General features: G+C 31.4%; 1 protein-coding gene across 6 annotated transcripts in view; it reads left to right on the top strand.

Moving 5' to 3' along the window:
• The window catches only part of LOC132720191 (netrin receptor UNC5C-like), a 120,466-nt gene that overhangs the window by 99,523 nt on the left and 5,114 nt on the right, over nt 1-15,829 (top strand). For 3 of the 6 annotated variants that reach the window (XM_060704236.1, XM_060704237.1, XM_060704233.1), the window contains 9 exons: nt 1,219-1,380; nt 4,231-4,305; nt 5,943-6,026; nt 8,306-8,470; nt 9,882-9,929; nt 10,183-10,734; nt 11,674-11,855; nt 12,502-12,738; nt 13,158-13,304. In XM_060704236.1, coding sequence (XP_060560219.1) covers nt 1,219-1,380; nt 4,231-4,305; nt 5,943-6,026; nt 8,306-8,470; nt 9,882-9,929; nt 10,183-10,734; nt 11,674-11,855; nt 12,502-12,738; nt 13,158-13,304 — 1,652 coding nt within the window. The remainder of the gene's footprint in view (nt 1-1,218; nt 1,381-4,230; nt 4,306-5,942; nt 6,027-8,305; nt 8,471-9,881; nt 9,930-10,182; nt 10,735-11,673; nt 11,856-12,501; nt 12,739-13,157; nt 13,305-15,829) is intronic. The other 3 variants (XM_060704234.1, XM_060704235.1, XM_060704238.1) reach the window with 3 other exon arrangements.

The raw sequence follows: 15,829 nt of genomic DNA on the forward strand, positions 1-15,829 counted from the left end.
TATTACTTATTCATGTGGGTAATATGGTCTCAGATCTCTCAAAACACCATTAAAATAGCCTATTAAATATAAATTTAGCTTCATTTATTTAACTACCAGTTTATTTAAAATGATAAATTTGATTTTGGATATGTACTACACTCGGCTTTTTACAATTAAAACACTGGAGAATTTCCTCAATAAATTCTCAAGTTAGTCATACAATGCCCATTAAAAATTAATGTTCACCTTGGTACTATTTTATATAAAAAAGAAAGTTAGATGAGATTACACTAATCAGACAAGAGATAATTATTTTTGTTGGCCTCGCTGAAAAACCTTCCTATAAGTTATCTTAACATTGTCAGAAATGATTAATGGCCCTCAAGATGGATGAAGGCTATAAATGTTAGTAGCAATCTATCCCCAATTTACCTTTCCTATTTTACTGGTTATCAACATCATCTGTTTTGCCCTTCAGTTCATTTTCAATTTTGATATGGTAACTCCCAATTTAATGTGCCTTTAAATGACCTTGTGTCATATCTCTGATTGTAATACACTCTTGTTTCAAATCACTTTGCAAGCTGTTGTAGTGAAAGTGTTATAAATGTGTTACAAACTAAGGATTCTGTACAAAGACACTATATCATTAATATTGATCATTATTATTGATTGTAATCGATTCAGTGCACATTTGTGCAAGGTTTAGATGCATGCAATTTGTTTGCACTTAAATGGTAACGTTGTAAGCATGTTGCGGAAATTAAAGCGGCACTGAAGATGAAAATAGAAATACTTGAGACAAGTGTTTTGGAGTTGGAAGCATTTATTGGTCCATTTAGAATAATACCTTGACATATGGTCTAGTTAAACTTGTCTGTGTTCTAGCACTCCTATGGAAGGCTTGTGTCCTATGTTAACAGATGTAGCCAAAATTATAATGGTAGAAAATTTCTTGTAATGGTCTCCAGTTTTAAAATATATATTTTTAATGAAAGAACGTAAATGTATTTGTACCCATCTAGATGCAGTATAGTTGATATTACAAAAAGAATAGACCCTGTTGTGTTGGTTTGCTGTTGAAACAAGGAAAACAAAACAAACATGCTTGTTAAGATGAACGAAATGTTCACTTTTATGATGGTTTATAAAATCAATTTTTTTGCCATGTATGATTGATTATAAAGATTATTTAATGATAGTGCATTTATCAATATTTATTTATTATTTCTTCAGTGGATGGTTTATGGAGTCACTGGTCTTCTTGGTCAACTTGTAACACAGACTGTATACATCATCGCCGTAGAGCCTGTGATAAACCGTCTCCGGCCAATGGTGGTACTTACTGTCATGGAAACGACCTTGACACACAGAATTGCACAAATGGAATGTGTAGAGGTAAGAAAAGAGTTTTGTTTCTCAGTTCTTCTTGATAGGGAGGTGATGGAAGAAAATGGTATGAAGAAAAAGATTGCTATAAAAGATTTTATAGTCGTTCATCATTGATCTTCTTTCTAATTCATCAAAGAAGCAACAGTCATGACACTTGTATATAAATTTATTTTAACAGACTGTTTTCCCTGCTATGATACAACAGTGAGTGAATTTGAAAATTTGGTGCTCCCATGGTATTTTCCTGGAAAATCAGTTTTTATTTACATAAAAGATGGCCCACAATCTGTGTATGATATGTAAACAATGCTTGAATAAGAGTTGATTGAAGACCTATGAAATAATGATGGAAGTAAAAACAATGCTTACCTGGTGAGCTGTTAGACCCACCTGTAATTTTGTTAAAAAGGTTATGACATCTAATGATGATATGGGGGAGTAAACATCCTTTAACCAGTCTGTAAACAATCTCAGCCATTACCTTCTCAGACTGTGCCTTATATTAGCCAGACTGTGCCTCAAATTAGCTGTAACCAGCACACTAATGGAGTTTACATTGCTGGAACCATTCTGGTTTTACTCTTTTATAATCCAGGTATCATGCTCAATTAGCCAAATCTCAGACTTTGTTAAAACATTCCTAGAACAGAACCTAAGTAACAGGAAAACAAAGAGCTATGGAATTTGTTTTTTGCTGTGTTTATTATTCTTCATTATACTCATTGCTTCTTAATAGGAGGACCTGGTAGACATGTTTTTTCACAGTTCCCAAAGATCTTAACTAATATCTATGCAAATTTATCCTCATTTTATCATCTGTCTTACTTGGGTTTTTTTCATTTTAATGATTTAAGTGCACATTATGGTTAAAATTGTATAATTGAAATCTATGGAGACAAAGATTTTATGTGTCCTGGTTCAAACCCTGAAAATTATGGGTGTTTTAAGTACAGTACATCTTTTTTATCCAAATTGGACAAACAAGATGTAATTGTTAGGAAGTGTGTTGCATTAATACTGGAATACCATTGGCTGATCCAGGGCTGATCCACATAAGACTCATCTGTCGTAAATGTTAATGGATTTTAAATGTAAGAATACAATAGCTTACATGCATACCATTTGCTAACGGTTTTATACATTTATTTTTGCATCAATATGTCATCTGTCCTGTCAGTGTCATAAGCCGGTGATTGAAACACTGGTAAAATTAATTTGAATTTAAATGTGGGAACTGGCGCACTATGTAAACTTGAAGCAACGCCTGTCAGGCACAGCCAACGTGAGCTAAAATGTTCAGATGTGCATAAATTTGCATACAGTATGGTAAACGGTTTCTTAATGTCTGTATCCTGGTTGCACTTGTCATGAATTTTCATTATTTTGATTAGCTATGAAACAAAACTTTATTCTGATTCTATATTTCATTCAATTTTAACCAGTGTAATTTGACATATATATCTGATATATATATTTGCGTATCTCATGAGAAACAATAAGATAAAAATGAAATATGTAATTTTAAGGTTTAAAGTATGATGGATGTTTGTTTATGATCCATTTTGAAGTGGATAAGCCTATGACATTTCAAATATTTGTTTTGTTTAAGGAGACAAATACTCTTATTCTGTTTTTATGACCAAAAGATATGTTATTGATTATTATTAGCATTATATTTAGCTGCCAAGCCATTAAACACTTAATTTGAACTACTACAGTCGAACTTTGTTCGCTCGAACTCGGAGGGCCTGTGCAAATTTGTTCGAGCGATCGGTAGTTCGAGCGAACCGAGGTTGAACAATAATTATATAGAACATAGGCTTAAGGTTTTCCATCTTATATCGGTCAAATGATAAATACGTCAATAAAACTGTTTTTTAGTACATCTGTTTGTCGAATACGTCATATAAAGAATTATTATCCCATTGAAAACACTATTAACAGTGCACGGTTCTAATCTATATTCATGCATATTGTAATTTGTTGAGTTCGATCGGGCGATCATTATCCAAACTGTGAAAAATGTTCAAGATTATTATGGGATGAATTTTATTTTAAACAATGAATCGATACAATATTAAAAAACAACATTTTACAGCAGCATCTATTTGTAGTCATTTACTAAAATAAACACACGTACAAGTATCATTCTATAAATAGATTACACTGTTACAATTCACGTTACATGAACCACGGTTGTAATTAAAGCCGTCCGGGTAAACGTCATTTACTTATTTATTTACTTTGGGCATTTCAGGAGTTACTTTCTTTTTATCGTTACTAAAGACTGCAAATAAACAATTGTATCATAACAAACAAATCGGTAAAACACCTTTTATTTTGTATCAATCAACCATAATTGCCTTTGTCACGATCACGAGGTGTTAAAAACATGCGTCGCCGACTGTCAATTATTTAGAACATGTCGACCCGCAACTTTTGTTGTCTGTTTGAGTTCGACCGAATAGGTGTGATTTACACTATATTCCTGCCGAAGGGACCGGAGATCAGGTTCGAGAGTTCGAGCGATGGGTGTTCGAGCGATCCGAGGTAGAACAGTAATATATTATATAGGAATTTTGCCGGGACTTGGCGATGAGTTCGAGCGAATGGAGGTATTCGAGCGATCCGAGTTCGAGCGAACGAAGTTTAACTGTATATAAACAGTATTTTATAATATAAGGACATAAAATTATAAAAACTCTATCATTTGAGTTGTTAATTCTTGATGGAAATGAGTCAATGGAATGTTTGCACTCTAAAACAGGTTTTATACTGTAACATGAGGTCAGCTATGACATATATTTCATTTAATCTAGTAAATATGGTTGTATACCAAGTTATAAACTGTTACAGATACACATGGGGCTATTAAACTCAATGAGAACAAGGATGTTCCCCCAGCAACAACAAAAGTTGCTGATACAATAGGTAAGGGTCAAGGTCAGGGGTCAAGTCCCTCCTGTGGCATTATCTGAACAGATATTTGGTGAAACATTTAACACTAACCAGTTACCAAAATTGTTATATGTTAACCAATCTGACATTGTTTTGTTCTGTGCTAAAACCAATAGCATGTATGTATACCAATAACCAAATGGCTACTGCTTTGTATGTTGTAGGATCCATAAGAAGATAAAATTGATAACATATCCATCTTACATGTGGTACATGTATTCCTATTTATTTTGTAAAAAAACTACAACCCAACTTTGCAACATATTTTTTTTTGCAGCATAATTCATTTTTGCAACATATATAACAAGCATTTGGTTATATTTAGACCATTTCCTGTTTTTGGGAAAGCTTTGACATTTGTTTTTATAAATATGACATTAAAATGGCTTATCATATTAGAGGATTGGAATAAAATGTTATGTCTCTAGGTAATAAATGTACCATTGAGGTAGAATGTTTTCTAAGTAACCATGGCATAATTAATGCCAAACCACACCCCTTTTTACTACATAGTTACTTAACAATATGTTTGAAAAAAAATGTCAAGATTTTTTCCTAAATATTTGTACAGTTCAAAGGAGAAATAATTGACCCCTGACTCAAACCCTACTGTAGATCACACTGCATAGAATTATTATTTTTAGTTACCAATGAATATGTTATGAATTATATTTATTTATTTTATAATTTATAATACTTTGTACCTTACACTATCCATAGGATAATAGGAAAATATAAATTAAAATTATATCTAAGTCTAGGCTTTTGTTTGCACATTTTAAATTAGATTTTATCAATTTTTTGGCCTGAAAACTTTTTGAATTATTTACTTTTATTTTGCCTAACTGCATGATTTGTTTTTCAGCATAACTAGTAGTTTTTGTTTATAGATATAACAATTAATTGCCTGAAAGTTAAAAAAAAGAGTAATATACCTCGCAAAAAAAATCATAATTGAATAAATTAAAAAAACAAAAACAAACAAAAAAACTTGCAGCTTGCACATAATAGCATGTCAGTGTATTGTTTTTTATCATTTTTGTAGAATGTGTAATGTTATTTATGTAAAATGTAGTGTAATAAAATGTAGATATCCTGCATTTGTTTGTGTAGTACATATCATACATATAGTGCCAAAGTCTTAAGAACATGTGACTTTATTGTGAATAGACACTTAGCAATGCATATTTTCCACCTCTTCAGTAATACTCATTTAATCAATTTTCATTTATTACTGGTGTCTCTTGTATCAAAGGAAAATAGATAAGTTATTTATGGGAGGTTTTGCATTAAAGATGATGATAATGATGGTTTTGATGCAAATTTCCAACATCAACTGTAGTTAATATTCTATTACTTACTCCATCTTGCTTTTATCATAAGATATTTTAGTACCTCTTGTACTCTAAAACAGCAATTTCATGGCAAATCAATTATTCTGTGCAGACACTCTTTTTTCAGGAATTCTACTCTTTTAGTATACATATTTGAATTAAAAAGCAAAAAAACATACTATATTAGATTTAAAGACTTGCTAATGATACAATGATATGTATATTAATAAATTATATTTTTTTGTTACTATAGTAACTGTAATTTTATGATTTCAGATACCACAGCAACAAAAGATAATTCCTATTCTAAAGTTTTATCAAGACCTGGTGGCGCAAGTGATACTGAACCATCAAGACAAGGTTTGTACACAATTTTATGAAAAAGATCACTAATAAAAAGCTCTTTTGTAAAGCCTCAATTTTTTACCTGTTTTCATTTAAAGCCTAATAAAATATTTCTGGGATGTGATTGATACATCGGCAATCATAATTTTTAATTGTCCAATCTGTTTTCTGGAGGGAATCTTTGCTAGTGATATCTGTATGTTTTCCTCTTTATTGTTTTTTTAACCTAAATGATATATGACAATGGTAGGAAAAAAATATTTAAAAAAAACTTCTTCTTTTTTTTTGATGAAGTGGTTTTGACCTTAATTATTGCTCTTGTCTTGTCAAGATGTCATTGTTTATATGCCATAAGTCCTGAGTACCAAACTAAAAAAAAGTGAAGTGAATAGTTCACCTGTGCAAGGACCACCTAACTTTACATAGTTTTTGCACAATTTCTGTCTTATTTTCACACACAGCTGAACTATTATTTTTTTTTGTTTGTTTAATAATTGTCAACTTAGAGTGATGACATTTCCCTAATATTGTACAGGTATGAGCATTTAAGTTTATTATGAAGCGCCAAAATGATACCCCTGGTTAAATGGCTTTTAAATAGGTTTTTGAATTAAAAAAAGAAAATGAAAAAAAAATGCAGGGTTGTTTACAAGAAGACTGAACTTTTAAGTGTTAGATTGATATAAAACATTTATCTTAATATTTGAATCAAGCATTGTTTTCTTGTCAAGATATGTACCAGTCTTAAGAATATGTATCTGACATAGAATGATGTGAAATATTTTTCAAGTTTTACATTGTTTTAATTGATATTCATGTCAAAGGCCGTATCAATTTACACCTACAATAAACTACATTAATGTTATAGGTAACATAATAAGTCTTTTAAAATGTATATAAGGTTGACATCTGTTGTTAAAGAGGGCATATTTTGTCCCATATGTTTCAGTGTATTACAATGTGATTTACCACAGCTTTTGTTTGAACCCTGAAATAAGTACCTATAATTGGAAATCTATTCTTTGATGTGCAAACAGCATCCAACAAGCTGTTCAATTAATAGAAGAAAAATTGACACGCTATTGTATTTACATATGCTTGAACAAAACTGATTTGATCCGATATAAAAATTCTCTTTCCTCTTAAAACAACCTAGGTTTAATTAGAGTGAATTGGTTATCGTAAACAGTTGCTTTAGGCGGAAATTAATTTACATTATTGTACTCACAATTTGGTTATCAATAATAAAAGAGAGAAGTTTCTCAATTTGCTGGAAAAGCTTTTTCCTTTTTCATGTCAGTTGAATTGATTCTCTAATATTCCCTCTAACAAGATGCAACTCTGTATTTGTAAAAAAGCAAGACTTTTTAGAAATGCTAGACTAGATTTCTTTTCACAGAAGTTTTGATGTGTTTATCTTCTATCAGTCTATTGTTTATGTGGGGGCTACAAAACTGACTCCATCGTAAATTCATTTCTTTAAAAAAAGCATTATATTAAGGTGACAAAAATTTTTATGTTGCTCTTGGTCTTTTTTGTTTGATTAGGATAAATTAGGATAAATAAACAGAAAGAGAGAGAGTGACTTTACTAACCTTTAGCAAGTAATGGGGCCTCAGTAAAGGAGTGGTCAAGGTTACTGACTTCAAATTGCTTTTTAGCTTACTTTGTATGTAGGGAATCCCCCGCCCCCATCGTACGGTGTTAGCAAGTGTTGGACATAAAATGTGTTTGTAGTTTTTATAGAAGCAACTTTAAGCAGAAGTAATTACAACAATATGGCCTTGAATGTAGCTATACTTGTTCACCATCAGTAACTGCATCATCATTATAGCAGGCGAAGGAATAACTCTTCAGGTTTAACATGAATGATATGGAACATCCTATTGTTATGATTACGCATCAATAGTTATTGAAAGCAATTGTTAGTTTGTTTTAACGGCAATAGCTTTAGACAAAATCCTGGAATGTATCAAATCTGAAACTAGAACCATTCTTTTTACATATCCCATTCAATAAAAAAAGACTATAATCTTGTACAAGTTCTATTGACAGAATTATTTGCCCCTATTATGGTAATATAAAAAGGAAAAAACATAATGAATAAATTTAAAAACAATTATTGCCTTAATTTAATAAAGTTTTGTTTTATAGGCAAGCACTAAAAAAGTCGAGCGCGCTGTCCTTCTGACAGCTCTTGTTCTTTACTTTGTATGTTCAAATCCCAGCCCAACCAATAAAGTAACTTGTTAAGCAAGTGCATTGACATAAGAAATGTGTTTGTGTATTTATAGAAGAAGCTTCTGAAGCGGAGAATAATGAAAACATCACAACATATATCGCCCTGTGTGTGGCTATAGCTGTGTTCATCATCGTCATCGTTGTCATCATCATTATAGTCAGGCGAAGGAATAATCATCATCAAAACATGAATGATAGAGAACATTTACCTAATGGAAGTAAGTATATTTACCCATCATTTCATATTCTTTTAAAACAATTGTATATCCTTGGAAAAAAAATTTAACAGGACAATTTAGCTTTCAAGAGAAAAAAATCCTGACATTCAGTTCAAATACAGTGAAGATAAAACCATTCATTATTTACACTTTATTCCTACATTAATAAAAAAAATATTTTAATTTGCTACAATTCATAATTGAATGAACTTATTTTCCCCTATTGAATGGTTTAATAAAATAAAAACAAGCGAAAAACACACACAAAAAAAATTTCAAAACAATGGTAACATTCGCATTTAAATAATTTCTTCTAACTCTTTCATTTTACTTTACTATAAATTATTACAGAGTATTAGAAGTAACTTTCAAAATCTGAATATTTGTCACTGTTTTGTCAAAATTTAGAAAAAAAATAAAAACTGGCTCTGTCCAACAGTTTAATTCCTTTCAAGATATTTTTATGGACACAAATAAAAATGTTTACCCTTAGTAATTAACATAAAATCTATAAATTTTCCTCTCTTAAATGCCTTGTAATGTCATTGTTTCATCTGTTAAAATGAAGTGTTATAATCAGAGGAACAAATAAATTAGTTTTTTTTTATATTTTCAAATAAATCTGTCAGCAAATAATATATGTCCCCCAACTGTACGTGTTTTGAGGGGGATATTGTGTGCAAGTCGGCAATAACAGACATATTTAAGTCCTTTACATGAAACATTGCATCAATTTTATGGGTGGTCTGAGGGACAAAACCTCAATTAGTCAGTTGCAGGGTATTTCTGTTTGCCTGAAAAGGTTTTATTAATTCCTCCATTTATAGATTGTTTGATGAAAAATGGGGAAAAGGTTTGGTATTGTATGAAACACCTGCAGTTTAGCACAAAAAGCGATTTGTTTTCAATGAGAAAAAAAAAGACCTTTCACTAAGTGGTATTACTGGTTCACTGATCTTTCATGTTAAAATAGTAAAAAAAAAATGAAAGCTAAAATACATATGTTTATAAATTAAGTTATAAATTTCAAAGAAGAAAGGGAACAAAGACAGAATTACATTTGCGAGTAAATAAATAAAACTGCCGGAAAGAAATTGCGTCAGTTTATATTGAAAATTATGATTGATGGCTGGGAATTGAAATAAGTAGGTTAGAAACTCATTCTTGCGTTGGTTCTTAAATTTATTTATAATGTTGTAAATATGTTTGTCACATTAAATTAGTATGTTCAGGCAATTCACAACTTAATAAGAAATTGAGAGCTAGAGGAAGGGATAATAAAATAAAGACATTTATTATTAAACAGTTATTTTGAAAATATGAATGAAAAAAAAGTTTATTGATCAAATCAAGCTATATTGTTTATTTCTTATTAAAATAAGGTATTATACTATTGACTTTGTATTTGTAGATATTCATGGACATTTGCATACCCATGATGAAAAGAAAATGAAAACTGGTAGGCCCTATTTCCTTACTGTATCCATGCTTTCAAGGCCTATAAATAATGGTCTTGGAAAAAGAAATTCATACAAAGCTGTCCTCACAAGTTATTCAAACGCAAGAACTGAAGATTCTGTTCATATTGTCACAATTTAAGTATGTTAAAGCATTGATATTTTCAATCAATCAATAAATTTATCAATGTTTCAGTTAATGATAAACTTGCTTAGAAAATGACCAGCGTAATAACTTTGACAATTTTTTTCCAGAGACATTGTTGTCGGCCTATCAACCTGATTTGACACAAGTTACAGTTCCACCTCCGTCTACGCCACTAGATCATCCAAACAATAATCACATGCAACGTGTCAACTCATATGATAAAATGCCACCTACATATGCAGAAATCAAAGAAAATAGACTCAGTGCACAGATGGGAAATGGACTTCCTAATGGTGTTAAAATCATAGAACCTACACCAAATAATATGTTGACACATAACTCCTCAATGGATCAGTTAGCAAGAAAAAATGATAAAAACAATATGGTGATTGTGAACCCGGTAAATACCGGTGATCCTCGCTGCAATGAAAGTGAAAATCTTAGAGACAGTCGTGGTTCACTGAATTCTGTCGAGTTGCCAAGTCATATAGACACTGACGCTGTGACGTGGAGTACATTTGATCATAGGGGTGGCAGGTTGATGTTGCCAGAGTCCGGAGTGACCCTGCTCATACCAGAAGGGGCCATTTGTAGGGGGAAAACTGAGGAGATTTATATGGCTGTCTGTAGAGATGACAAAGATAGACCAAAATTATCAGGTAGGTTTTGCGGCATAAAAGTAGTTTTTTCAAATCCCTACACAATACCAAATTATTTTTATTATGTTTGGAAACTAAAAAAAAAAAATGAAAATAACGAACATCTAGTCTTAAAATGAATGGATTTAAAACTCTACGCAGCAGTTATTTTATGTTTTATTAAACAAAAGCCCTCGGCTTTTCCTTTCTTTCATTAAAACAATGCCATTGTTACAGCTTTTTTACAGTTTAAAAACAAGTGTGGAAACAAGATTGTCAATTACAGTGTAGACGTTAATTGTGGCGTGACTTGTAACTATGTTGTTCTGGACCATTATCCATGTAAAACATAGCATTAAGGGGCAAAACATTAGGTGACATAATGAAATAACATCATTAATGTCTCATTTTTATGACTCCTGTTTTCCCTGCCTATTGTTTCTGAATCGCTAAATAATGTCTTTATAGTAAAAAAAAGCTCTGCGCTACATTTATGTCTTGTTAGAAATCTAATATGGAAGATTTTTATGTAACATTAAAAGCTATTTTACTTTGGTCATTTTGCTTAAATTAATGGGATTTTCGTGGTTCTAAAACATTGTTATGTTGTGTTTTAAGGTGGCTCAGATTTTCATTTATTTTTTATTTTTGGGGGAAAATTTTCAGTTAAAGGAATGTAGTTTTTAAACAAAGAACAACTGAAAACAGGCAAAATAGTGTTGAAAAACAATATGATATTTTTCTTCAAATGTAAAAAAAAACTTTCACAAAATTAATTTACAGAAGTAAACTTTTTTCCACAAGAGATTAGTATGTTTCATGCCGAAGCAGAAGATCGAAAGGCCAGTATATTGTAATAATATAAACATTAAGTTCTAAAAGAAAATATTACATAATTTTACAGAAAAGCAGACGATACAGTTTTTTTTTCCTAAAGAAAATATTTCCTAAATTTTACAGAAAAACAGACGATACTAAGTCCAATAGTTTTATGCGGTCCAACGGGGATGATGTTGCAGAAGCCTGTTGTGTTATCAGTACAACATTGTGCTAGTATGAGGCAGGGAGGCTGGAAACTCTCCATCTGCTCCAGTAGTACACCGCTGGAGGAACCACCACAGTGGCAGGTACAACATGATTATGTGAGTTTAAATCCCCGCAGAACAAAAAAATGCTTAATGTTGTGATATGCTTCAGTTTTGTGAGAAAAAAAGAAAGAAAAAAAGTACAACAGCAGTTAAAAATTGCATGATATATATTATTATATTATACCTCTAAACAGAGGTTCAATATAGTTTACCACTTTACATGTTGATCATTTTATTCCGGAGGGTGGCGTTATGTTCCCCTTGTAATGTAATGGTTTGTTAGAAATTAATAGTTCTAAAGTTGGTTTCTGTGGTTGATAACCAAAATGACAGTAGAATGGCAATTTAAAGCTGCTAGTGTCATTCATTGAACAAGAGTATTCATGAAATTTTAGCAAGCCATTTGATAAATCAGTTTAATGTTTCCTTTATACAAACTACATGAAGTTATCAAAATAAAATATCCGGCTTGATGACCTAATTTCGAAGTTATGTAATATATCTGTCTTGACTGAGGGATATAAATCATTTGCATGTTTTGCAAAGTTCATATATTTGTACTTCTATATTAAAAGAATGCTTTAAGAATGTTTACTTCCATAATGGTTTTATGACACATGTTGTAATTGCCTTAATTAACTGCATATTTCATACATAACACCTGTCTGACAGCAAAATTTCTACTTTCTTTTTTTTATAGTTGGCTGTCACCTTGGGTCAGGAAACAATTAACACACAAATCTACACACAAATAGATGCTACACATTGTCATCTTATGACAGAATATTTACAACGGTATGCTCTAATAGGTGAGCCTGTAGCACAGGGTCGTGCTGTCAAGATTCTGAGACTGGCTGCTTTCGCACCTTCACTACCTCCATCAATGGATTTCAGCATCCGGGTCTATGTTGTAGAAGACACACCAGATGCATTAGAGGTACAGAAACTTTTACAGTTAACTCTTACTATACCTTGTTCTACACAGATGACATAAATAAGTTATTATCATATTGTAGCTACTGTTCAGAAAGTTAAAATCTCATAGTTTGACTTGATAATCCCTAATGTTATCAAAGTAACTTACATTAAATAAAACCAGTAACAATACCAGTAACAGATCATGGGTAAATAAGCCAATTGGTCAATCCACATACATGTTTTTAAGTTTTCAAAGTAAGAATTAGCTCAGTACCTCTTTAGGATTTGGAAATGAAAAGGAATTTTTGTTAAGACAAGTTATGAATAAATCAGAATAAGGATTTGTTTATTATAATAATGACGGCAGTTCATTTAAATTATACATTTAGTGTTGATGCTCTCTGACAGAGTGATTTTATATGATTGTGATTATTTTAGGGAGTTATGCAAGTAGAGCGACGTCTAGGTGGCCGGTTGTTAGACAAACCAAAGCAGATTCCATTCCAAGATGGTGGACATAACCTTTGTTTGACAATAGAAGATCTTGGCAATGGTTGGAGAAGTAAACTTGCTGCTAACTATCAGGTATATAGAATTATTGTTTAATTTGAATTTACTGGTTACAGATTTGGTCAGAAATTTGAAATACTGACTTCATGTCCTTAAAAACTTTTTAAGTGTAATGCTAAACTGAAATATTAAAAGATTGTTAACACACCAGAGAATAACACCAACAAAAAGTAAAGCTGTAGGAATCTGTCTTCTTGACAAAATTGAGATTTTGAAATCATTGAGGGAGCCTGGTCTCTTGCGAACAAATTTTTTTTCTCCAAGAACTATTAAAAGAATGATGATGTGGTTTGAGTATTGGTCTGTAAGGGGGAAGTTGTTAGAAAATTAGACAATTCTCATTAATCTCTTAAAGCAGGGTCATTTGTTAAATATTTTAGATTTAATAAAAGTAGGATCACACAGTGTTCATATCTGAAATCTTTTGTTTCGACAGTCTGGATGTTTTTGAAGTGTTGTTTCAATCACAAGTTGTTAAGATGTCTGCAATGGCTGCTTAAAGCAGTATGATGGATTACTTTTCAATGGACGTTTTCACTCAAATCGAGGCATTCAATTGTCCTTTGAAAAATCAATGATGTTTTAAAGCAATTACCCATAAAATTGGTGAGGGATTATTAGTTAAAGATTACAAAGCACCAGATATTTTACAGACCAGGGTTGGTTAAAGTGATTTTGGACTAAATTGTTTTTGTGTCCATGCGCCAATAACGTGCTGTAGTAAATATGAAAAATTACCCATAATTCCACTTAATGGATCTGAGGCTCATAATAGTTAATATCAAAGTTTGGTTATAATAATAAAACGATTGGACGCATTTATAACAGCTTAATCACCAAGTAAATAATGTGAAAATTATGCAGATTATTTAAAGCAGACTGAAGGGATATTTTTGCATTTTATCTGTTTAGCACATGTTATGTTTAAAAGAGAAATCAGTCATGGGATTTTTTGTTAAAATTTCAATTACCAGATCAAGGAAGGCTGTAGCTTGGCAAATTGACTAAATCCTTAAAATCCTGAAATCCATTATGTAAAGGATTATATAATGCGACTGGAGAATTGTACTTTTTATAAATGCAACTTATTTGCCCAACTTTTTTTTCCTCATAAAACTTTCATAATGATATAAAAATTTTATGCTGATGTTTCCAATTAACTTTAATGTAAAAACATTAAAATCTCTAAAATCTTCAAAAGCAATAAAAGAAGATTCTGAAAATTTGAAAAATATTGGAATCTTGATGTACTTTTGAAATTAGAGTCAAAGTGTCAAATACATATAGTATATGTATTAAGATGGTACATCAGTTTTTTTGGGGGGTTTTTAGGGGTGGGGGGTGGGGGAGGAGAACAAACTTGGTATTATTATAATGAGATCATTTAGATAAAACCTTTATTTAAATCACGCTCCTGTTCATTAAATATCTAAACTGTATTATCCAGCCCTTTTGTAGATTATTATTAGACTTGACAAGATTTGTTAGTTTTTTTACTATGAAAAAAAAGATAAAGGAAATGAAAATCTTAAAAGATGATAAATGAGTTATAATTTACATTGAAGCGTAATCTGCTATGTATCATTTGTGTTTAGTTTGTATGATAGTTATGTAGTTAATTGTGATAGATGAGCGGAACTGAGAAACAATTCTCATCTAAAACAGATCTCATCATAAGAGAATCTAATTACACCCGTTATTCCAAAATGTTGTTTTCTATGTAAACAAGTAGTGCTGGGTGTTGGGATCTCTTTTTTGTTGGGATTGTTCATCAGCTTCAGTGTCCTGTTTAATGTTAATGGTTCAAATGATGTTATCCTTTCTTTATCTCCAATGATTAATGACCACTCCATATAAAACCTTTGTGCCGAAAAATGACAAAATGGAGGCAAACTATTAACATGACTCTACACATGTTTAAGGTTGTCAGATTTCAGAGAAAAAATCAAACAAAGAGGGTTAGATCAGATAAACTGTATTTATCTGCTATTCATGCGCATTTCTGTATGTTTTAGGTGTGTGTGTGTGAAAGGTTATGTAGGGTCAGGGTCTAAACCTTCATGGTATGGTTTGAGAATTGAAATATGTTTGTGTGTGGTTGTGGTGGGGGGGGGGTGAAGATATTGTTGGTATTTTCATACAGAGTGATTTGACTTGTGCTAATTTTCCCTGAAGAGGTTTGAAAAATGGGAAATGTAATGGTTAGATGTTCATCTTGTGATACCCTGACATGTGCCAGTGGTTAATAGGCACAAAATGTTCTATCATTGATAAGGGCTCTTTTGAAATGATCGGATGGGGGAAAATGGTACATGGGCCTTTGTTTGATTTCCATGAGGATAAGAATTGATAGTCAAAAACTCATTTTTTCTTACTAATTGATGGGGTTAAAAAATGAGAATAGATTTTAAAAAACAACATTAATTTGCATTCAGTTTCGGTATCAGTAAATGATCAATTCGCATTGAAGTGAACACGCGGACAGCTGTGGGAAACATTTCCGATTTTAAGTGACAGATTATCCTTTTGCCGATCTGTAA

The sequence above is a fragment of the Ruditapes philippinarum genome, unplaced genomic scaffold (assembly GCF_026571515.1).
Source record: "Ruditapes philippinarum isolate M1 unplaced genomic scaffold, ASM2657151v2 ctg812_1_1_1_1, whole genome shotgun sequence".
NCBI lineage: Eukaryota > Metazoa > Mollusca > Bivalvia > Venerida > Veneridae > Ruditapes > Ruditapes philippinarum.